The sequence below is a fragment of the Clarias gariepinus genome, chromosome 14 (assembly GCF_024256425.1).
Source record: "Clarias gariepinus isolate MV-2021 ecotype Netherlands chromosome 14, CGAR_prim_01v2, whole genome shotgun sequence".
Classification (NCBI taxonomy): Eukaryota; Metazoa; Chordata; class Actinopteri; order Siluriformes; family Clariidae; genus Clarias; species Clarias gariepinus.
The window spans coordinates 24,930,364-24,940,261 of NC_071113.1; the positions used below are offsets into that span (position 1 = coordinate 24,930,364).

Sequence of the window (9,898 nt, forward strand, 5' to 3'; positions counted from 1 at the left end):
GTCCAACATCTTAAACACTGAGCTACCCCAGATAGGGTCATTCGTGCAGTCAATTTCCTCAAAGTCAGAACTAAAGATAGCTTCTGTAATTATAAATAAACTGGGGAAATGAAAGTTAAATACCTCTTTGTTGCTAGGGAGCCCGTTGTACCATCCGACAAAATCTCTGGCTGAGAAGACACCAGCTAGGTTTTCCCCAGGCACTCCCAAAGAGCGATCTGCTTCTGCTCCATAACTCTGTCCAAACACAGTAAAGCGGATGTGTTTGAAACATAGCAATATAGAACAGTTAAGAGGGTATAATGAATAAAACAGTAAAAGAAACCTCACAAGCACAACAGCATGATAGGCTTTCTTTAGCTCCTCCACACTGACATCCGTACCTATGCTGACATTGCCATAGAAAGAGCAGCGTTCATGCTGTGCCGTCTGGGTGAATGTGTTAATGACGTTCTAACAAGATAAAAAAAAAGAATTTTAAAAAGTTATTAATGACAGTACATACACTGCCGCTCACGAGTTTGGGATCACTTGTAAATTTCTGTTTTAGTTAATGATTTATTTTCTACATTTTACAACAATACTGGGGATATTAAAACTATATAACATGTACTCTATAATCTATAATACATAGAAAAATAAATAACATATGGAATAAGGTAATTATGTGACAACAACAACAACAGTCAATTGTTATTTACCACCGCTGAAGAATACGTTTTGGTGGAGCAATACAAGTGGTAATATAAACAAATAAATTATAATCTATTGCTAATAAATGGTCGCTGGGAAACTGTTATACAAAATGATCACACTTGAGGTTATGCTGTTTTGCCTTGGGCATTTGAGGTATGCACTTGTGCCTACAACTGCATGACCATAAGCCATGCTGATATTCAATACAATAGCACTCCCTCTTGTATGAAATTGCTTAATTAATCTGAGAAATTACACAACAATCTAGGTGTACAGACGGCAGGTATACAGTAATGAATTAAACAATCATATCAGTCTCATTACACCAACACAGTAATTCTGGCCTGAACCAAATATTTAAGTTCACAGCTCTGGTGTGACATTCGATCAGAGCTGTGAAAACAGGAACCATAAAGACAGTTCAATGGTCTGAAATTTCACCAATGTTTGCCAAATGTTGTAGCATTATGGTGCAGCTTTATTTGCTTAAATTCCACCAAAAAATATGAAAGCTTACCTTAACCTCGGGGTGATCTGGAGCCACTCCAAATCGAACCAGGCCAAATGGGACAGGCAGGCGCTCGTAGATATCCACAGACATGTCATTCCTGGCCTGAAACAGAGCACATACACTGATAAAACATTCCATAAACAGACTGAATACTCGAGATGTCAATAGATTTTTCCCTCCATCATGATTCTTTTGTGGGGCAATTCATGTATCGCCACAATAACCCCAAAATCTACTTTTCTTTTTTTCATTTATATGGTTGCATTTGAAAAGATAGTGTATAGAATATAGAATAGACTAGAGTAGAATAGAAATCAAATCAGCACCCAAGTATAGTGATAATGTATCCAGCATCAGTAATAGATTAGTAAGGCAAGAGTGATTTCACTCTTCTTTAGTGGCTTTACAATTGGATTGTAAAAACAAAATAATAACAGACATTTTTTTTGAAAAATATAAATAAAATACCCAACGTTAAAAAAAAAAAACGGAAAGGTTAAAGCTAAAAATAAGCTGATCAGCTTTAATGTAATCAGTGATGATATTTCGGGCTGAAGCCCGTGTACACGTCTGCTTGTCTTTCTGTACGGCAGACCTCTCTGCTTAAATTATTAATACAAAGAAATAAAATTTTATTAGGTTGAGTATCTTACTCCTTGTTTAAGCTAAATTTTACTTGTCATTAGCCAAGTACACTCCCTGTTCGGTAATCAGAGAGTGAATCACAGATAAGAAATCGAAAAAAAGTAGATCAGGTGAAGATGTCTTAAAACGTCTCCAGTTTATACTGGAGTTTATACACTTATACCACTTCAGCACTGTTATTTCAGTGGTGAAAATATTAAGTAATCCCAGTAAAAATATTCAGTTTAGCTTTTTTAATTAATATCTATTAGTGCAGGTGTTTACATTGAGCAAGTAGCTTATTTTAAAGTAGATTATTAAATCTGGCACATAACTGTTCAGAACATCACTCTACTTAATATTTTGATTTTACTTATGGTGAACTTTAGGCAGATATCCAAGTACTAAAAAGGAATTTAATTTCATTAAATTCTGTCCAACCGGTTTTGCATAATGTTGACATAATCTGGTACCCATGTACTGCCAAAGTTTCATCAAACCCTTTTAAGCACCACAGCCTGTTTTGTGTGATACTGTGACAAAAGCTGGCCTGACAAACAGGCCTGATTCTTCACCATTCTTAGCATCATTGATACCCCATGTATCTACTTAGACTTTAAATTGTCTTAGATTATAAATTGTTTAAAAAATCATACAATGTGATTTCCGGTCTCTCACAGTAGTGATGCACCTATGCTGAAATTTGTAGACCCCTCAATGATTTCTAAGTACACACGCGCACACGCGCACACGCACGCACGCACACACACACACACATGCACACGCACACGCACACGCACACGCACACACACACGCACACACACACACACACAGGCTGACACACACTAGTGTTAAATAAATACTAAGGGTCTGTTTACACAGGTGCCTTGTTGGTGTGTTTAATTACAGTGTGTCAGTCTTTAAATTGTTAATGAGTTTCTTAGCTCTTGAAGGACCTTGCACATTTCATTCAGAGCTGAACTGACCCACTGGGAAGGCAAAGAGCTGTCCAGGTGTCTGCGAGAAAAGGTACACTTTGCCAAAATCGTTGAGAATTGTATAGACAGAAATCTCTTAATACAAAGAGTGGGTGGTGTTTTCTTCTCAAATACTCTGGAACAACTTTCAACTTTGTTTTTTAACTGAACATCTGTAATGCTCTGTCTCGTGAGCTACAATCTCTGTTGCCTTTCCTCATTTACAAAAATAACATTTATGTTGCGAGTTTTACCGTGATAATATCTTGACTACTTAACTGTCTGCTTCTGCGTTAAATAGTCAGAATTTTTTCTTACATCATACCGATATAAAAGGAAGAACACATTCCAAGTCAAATAATGACATCACATAATAAAAGAAGTAGATTTAAGTATTAGTCTAATGTGATCTTAACATAAATTCAACTGTTACTTGTTAGGCAGAGAACACACCTAAACAAACAACATCATAATAAAAGGACAATAAATAAAAGGATTAAACACTATAGAAAATTAATGGAAAACATGCAGGCCAGTACAGGCCGGCAACTATGTGTGAGTTAGTGAAGTACAAAGCTTTTATTATGCGGACAGATGTGTGCCTTTACATGGAATGTGCTTCCTTCTTTCACTCGTTGACCCAGTTTTACATTTTATTTCCCCAACTTAAAATTCTTCCTTATTTCTTGCTTCATAATGTTGCGTATGAATGCGTAGAATAAAGTATGAATAGAGATGGCTTGTAAGACTTCTAAACACGGGTACAGCTGTTTGATGGATAAATCATGGAAAATGTTTGAAGTTTGGACAGCTGCATTATGTGCTTAAGTCTCCTTAACTCCTTTTCTGCACAGATTCAGAACTAGTAGATTTTCTACTCCTTTCCTCACAGATGCATACATCTGCACTCTCACACATGCTGGTATTATTTCATCAGGCATCACTGGACCTGAGCAGGGTTTACAGGAGACTGTACCAGACACTAAAGTGTTCAAAGATGAAAGACCTCAATCACAAGGAAATCCAAGAAAGCCATTTTAATTTAAGGGCAGCTTTGTCCCTGTCTGTAATTCCTCAACAGCTTACTAGTTTATTTTTCTAAGCATTATTTTCACTGCCCTCCAAAGAGAAAAACGATGAATGGAATTGCATGGGCTACTCAGAGCCGACACGTTTGAATGATTATGTAAGGAAGTTGGCAAATAGTGCTTCCTAGCAAGCTGAAGCTTTCTTTTTCAATTAGTCTCATTAACAATCCTGTGATGTCTCATCCTGCGTTTGGAAATGCTGAACACTGCTCAACATTGTTCAGTCTTGGTGTGCACAGTTCACAGAGAAGTATATAAACAGACTCGAGGATATAATTAAAGCATTATAATTAAAGGATCCACAAAGTATTTTCGTAGGTGGTGTTGGTTTTCCAAAACATGTTATTTCAGGGTTTTTTTTATTATTATATTTATTTTTTTTTCAGAACTGGGGATTTTTAATTTTAAGATGCTTTCGACAAGTAAAGCTGGGGAAAAACAAAATGTGAAAAGAATTGTAAGAGACAGTGGTGATTTTTTTTTCCACTATCCATGGTAAGTATTCAACTGCTTGTTCGAAACAGTTAGTTATAGAGTAGCCAGTTACTTTCAGAAATCACAATTATTTGAACGTAGGCCACACGTGAGCAGTTACAGTTTCACACAAGTCCATCTACACATGAAAGAACCCAGAGTTGTTTAAAGAACACACCTAAACAAACACCACCGTAAAGATTAAGGAAAACAGAACCAAAGGGAATAAAAGAGCATCAGTAAGTTAGTTTGTGTGTGTGTGTGTGTGTGTGTAGCAGCATGGTTCCCCATATAGTGTTATGAAATATTTTGTGTAACTGTACGAGATGCATTTTCAAGTTCTGCATTAAACCACTTTTGAAAATTTATCTATTAACATCGGTCAGCTCTGCTATAAACAGCCTGTAGAAGTGTGTGATTGTATGGGGGGGTGAATTACAGATAACTGGATCTCCGTAATTACATAGAATGAACTTCCTGGTTTTTACTTGTGGTAAAAAAACACAGTGTCTATAGGTTTTACTTCCCTAACATTTCAGCCTAAAGAATGAACTGAAGCCAATGGTGGTTAAGCCAAGAACATAAATCCTGTACTTGAATAAAAGTAGAAAACCTAGGTTAGATATTACTCAAATAAATGTCCTCCATTTTCAATGTCAACTTGAAATAAAGTACAACACATTTTTACCTAAATACCGAGCTTGTATTCGCACACAATTGCCTCTTTTATAATAAAATATCTTTATCAAACACATATAACAGTATTAAGCATGTCACAAGTGAGACAATTACACATAATTGTCCTGCTTCATATACTACACACCACTGCAATTTTGTAATGCAATGCCATGCAGAAATGTAGTGGAGTAAAAGTACAGGTATTTGTTGTAGTATGTAGTGGATAAAGTAAAAAAAAAATTACTTATTTAATTATTTATTTTACTTAATTACTTATTTATTAATTAGTGCTTAATTACTGTGACAAAGTTAATTTACTTTCACCTCTGGAAGCCAACAGGATATGTTCATGTCTCTTAACAGGGCATTGACAGTCAACAGTTACTTCCCACACTTATCTCCATGCATGAGCTAATGTATGCCCGTAATTGCTTTGTGTTACTATGATTAACAGGAAAGAGTGTGACTTCTATCCCACTCCGTTTTCATCACAACAAACTTCCCCAGTTTCCCCAGACACAGAGGCTACATCATCACCAGGACTTGAAAAACCTCCCCTCTTGTGCTGTACCACCAGGGCTTCATTGTCCAGCCTAAACTTCAAAGCGTTTGGCATCAGTAGGCTTGTGAACATAAACCAGGAAATTGCACACTGGTGTCTGCCAACATGAGTGTCTATGATATGAGTAGGAGTAGAGAAGCCATATTTGGATTAAGGAATTTTAGAAGAGGGGAAGGGGGTGGAGGAATGTGGAGTTCTGCAATAAGTTAATGGAAAGGAGAAGAAAAGTTATGAATGAGAAAAATAATTAACTTAGTAGTTTACACATTACTTAATGTTTTTGCCAATATCATGCAAAGAAAGAAAAAAGAAATCGCTGAAAAAAAAAGGCTGAAAATTGATAAGAGAGACGGAGCTTTTCACACTCCTTACAAATGAAATCAGCCTTTCCTGCCACAAAAACCATGGAAGCCCACAGGAAGAACATAATGTTCAAAAGATAAAAAGATAGCTATTTTGGGCTAGATAGATTATGTATCCTCAGACATTGGCCAACTGCACACAATAGTAGGTCGCTTCTACAAACATTTGTGAAAGAATTGGGCGCTTTCAGGAGAATAGGTTAGTTCGATTGAGAACAACAACAACTCCGCTACGAAGTAGTAGGCCACATAAGCTTAGCCATCAACTAGAGCAGTGTGGACGTTTTCTCTGGAGTGACGAATCACGCTTTTCTTTTTGGCAATCCGATGGATGAGTCTGGGTTTGGCAGTTGCCAGGAGAACGGTATTCGTCTGACTGCATTGCGCCAAATGAAGGGGGAATTATGATGTGGGGTTGTTTTCCAGGAGTTGGGCTTGGTCCCTTAGTTTTAGTAAATGGAATGCTTCAGTATATCAAAATATTTTGGACAATTTCACACACACAAACAAAACACACACACACACACAAACACAAAACACACACACACAAACACATGCACAGAAACACACAAACACATGCACAGAAACACAGAAACACACACAGAAACACACAGAAACACTTACAAACACTTACATAGGGGTTCAAAAATGTATACACTCTTCATCATGAAATATATATGCTTCTCTTCTAAGAGTCACACGATTGCATCAATGATGGTACGATTACTGACATCTTTAGAAAAAGCTACATAAGCTTTTCCGTGGTATCAGACTGAATGGTTCCTTCCCTTTTTCTTTACTGTCACCAAGTTAAAGCCAAAAATATCATTACTGTATGCTCAATTTACATTTTAGCAGACAGCACCAGAATTCATTCATTTACAGCAAAAAAAATTTGTTCATCTTAACAGTCTAACATTTTGGGAGAATTTTATTACCTTTTTACCGTCTCTTTACCTCTCATTTAAACATTTTTGTTGGTTTGTTTACCAATGGAATTATAGAATTTTCTTTGAATTTTTTTATGTTAAAACATGTTTGTAAACGTTCAATAAATGTTAAACTATAACAATTATTAAACTATAATTACAATGATAATTATTATGATTTTTACCATAACGGACTACTGTGCTTTAGGAAATCACCAAGCCACACTGTACCTAAACCATTTATAGCATAAGATGTTGAAAGCAGAACAAAGGTCAACAATTGAAGCTTGAATACTTTCTATGTAGGTAAAGTCAAACTGAAATCAAAACCTTCTTTCATGCTTTTAGATCATGTCCTTTCTGTTATCACGCACAAATGAAGCATAAACTAGATGGCATCCTTGTTTCCATGCTTTTTTGCAACTTTTTGATATGAATTATAATTTTATCAGGGTTGTTTATAGACTATGAATCCTTTATCATGAATACATGGGTATGCCTAAAACATTATTATAAACATAATATGAATATTAATATAAAAATTTATATGAACCAATTTAATCAACTCCTTTTTCAAAATCTGAGGAGCTCTATTTTATTTAATCGCTAGTATTTTGTATTACTCAAAACTGTGTGATCATAGAAAACAAATGCTTTTTGATTTTCAAATGTTTTACATAATCTGCTATTTTGTGCAGCTCCGCCACTGAATCTGTCCAAACTGAAAAGAATGACCGTGTTTAAACAGCACAGAAGTGAAAGTAAACATTGTTGGTACTTCCCAACCTTTTCTACCAACTTAGGGCACAAGTAGACTTCGGTTTCCAGGAAAGACTAATTTAGGTTAGATCAGTCTTTTGTGCTTACTGCTTTCAGTTCCTTTTTTGTAGAAATAATAATAAAGATGAACAGCCATTCATAAATGTTCTCTTCTTCTACACCTTTGTATGTAAAGTTTTAATGCATTATGCATCATGGAATTGTCATTGTAAGCATGTCTTAAACACTTCTTATCATAAAAATTTCCATTGTTTAGCTTTGTATTTTAATAAATTTCTCTAAATAATTTTGATTTGCATGACTGTCCACACTCTAGCAACATTAAACTTTAAAAGTTTGATGTTTTTCTCTTAAAAAAAAATAAAACGCAGAAAAAACACTCCTTATCATTTTATCTTCTTATCTTTTAATGGGTAAATGATGTTCCAAAATGCACTTACACTCTACCTCTTTCTCATGCACACAAAACCTAAACAAGTAAGTTATCTACTTTGGATTAAAGTCAATCAAGATTACAAAACATCAGTTCATCATTCCAATGTAGAGGTTCTTTATATGTAATCCAGAGTTTCTTTATATTGTCTGGCGCTTTTAAACGATTTAACAATAATAAGATATTGGTAATATAAGTGAAATTTAACCTTAAGGAGATGTTGTGCCGTGTAAAAGCCTGCTGGTCCTCCTCCAACGATGCACACTTTTGGACTCAAGGGACCCGTGGACAATAGCCTAATTGCTGAATAATAATAATAATAATAATAATAATAATGATAATAATAATATTACTGCAGAAATTAGGAAAAGAACATAGCAACAGTATGAAATACGATTAAATGATTAAAAAACATGTAAAAGACAAAATTATATTACTATAAATAAAATAATATAAAAGTAAAATGCTCCAGATCTTTGGTGCATAAAAAAACAAAGCACTAATATTGTACCCCTCTTTTTAAAATTGTCTGATGTTTTTTAAATAACCAAGAAAACCTGGGGATATGATTAGTTTTAAACAGTTTTGTAAAGACGTGTCGCTTTATTAACACAGAACATTAATACACTTACAAAATATATTAAAAAGACAAAGAATACATTCAGTAAAATGCAACAAAATAATCTGTTGCTATTCGTATTTCTTTTATGCAAACTCTTTCAAAACTTAAAAGACGGTGTGCAAAAGATCACAGCAACTTTTGCATTTGTGCATGCACGTGTGTAAGATCAGTAACTGTACTTTGAACCCTTGACTGATCATGCCATATGCCTAGTGAATCGTATCAATGAATTGTACAGCAAAATCTGTAAAAACATTTACATTCCAAAGGAAAATAAACACATAGAGAAAGATGATGAATCTAAATAACTTTATACACAAAACATTGAATTGTTGAAGAGATACTGTTTATTTAAATTTAAAAAGGTGTCGAGTGGAATAACAAAACTCTTAGGACACTTACCTGCTGATGAAAGAGCACATGTGGGTCTTGATGCCTGCAGCAGACTGTACAAGGTGAGAAAGGATCTGTTCATGTTTCTCATGATTAAACATTCAGAAAGTCGACTTGATGGCTGAATGAATGAGCTGATTGAATAAGATGATTAGGGGTCCTTTCCCCTCGTTTAATCCTGTTTTTGCAGTAATGGACTCCCTCAGCTTAAAAAAAAAACAGAAATATTAATTCATGACCAACACATTTGCTTCTGTAACCGGTTCTTCTGCACAAAACAGTTACTCTTATAACATTCTCTCAAAACATTCTCTCTCTCTCTATCACCCTAAACTGGACTTTGATCTATTAATCGAGTTTAAAGTTTAAAACAATCTCATGGCTCTCTAAAGCTACACTTTCTCATACAACTTGTTATTTTATAATAACAACAGAAAAAAAACATGCATATATGCAAATTATAAACTGAAACACTCTTTACAACCGCCGTAAACACAAACCGCTCCGTCGCACAAAAAGATCCGTGTCGAACGACTTCCCGGATTTAAAGGTTCCTAGTGTCAAGGTTCCTCTGTGGTCTGGCCTTGAAATAAGGCCCAAGGCTGAAAACATGATAAAACAAGGACATAAAAAGACCTCGTCTTCTTATCTCAGGACAAAGAATCAAAAGCAGATTTATACAGGAATAATGTATGCACAGTGCCACGCTACCACATTAAACATACATTCAGCTAACTACGACACAGTTTTATCAGTATCTCCCAGAGTT

The 9,898-nt window shown here is 35.1% G+C and overlaps 1 protein-coding gene across 2 annotated transcripts in view; it reads right to left on the minus strand.

Moving 5' to 3' along the window:
- fdxr (ferredoxin reductase) overlaps nucleotides 1-9,650 on the minus strand; it is a 31,699-nt gene extending 22,049 nt beyond the window's left edge. The window contains exons 1-5 of one of the 2 annotated variants that reach the window (XM_053512301.1): nucleotides 9,139-9,650; nucleotides 8,323-8,417; nucleotides 1,214-1,309; nucleotides 331-453; nucleotides 124-237 (exon numbers count right to left, since the gene is read on the minus strand). In XM_053512301.1, the coding sequence (XP_053368276.1) occupies nucleotides 124-237; nucleotides 331-453; nucleotides 1,214-1,309; nucleotides 8,323-8,417; nucleotides 9,139-9,220 (510 nt within the window). In that variant the 5' untranslated portion in view covers nucleotides 9,221-9,650. The remainder of the gene's footprint in view (nucleotides 1-123; nucleotides 238-330; nucleotides 454-1,213; nucleotides 1,310-8,322; nucleotides 8,418-9,138) is intronic. The other variant, XM_053512302.1, reaches the window with a different exon arrangement.
- Nucleotides 9,651-9,898: the final 248 nt, after the last annotated feature.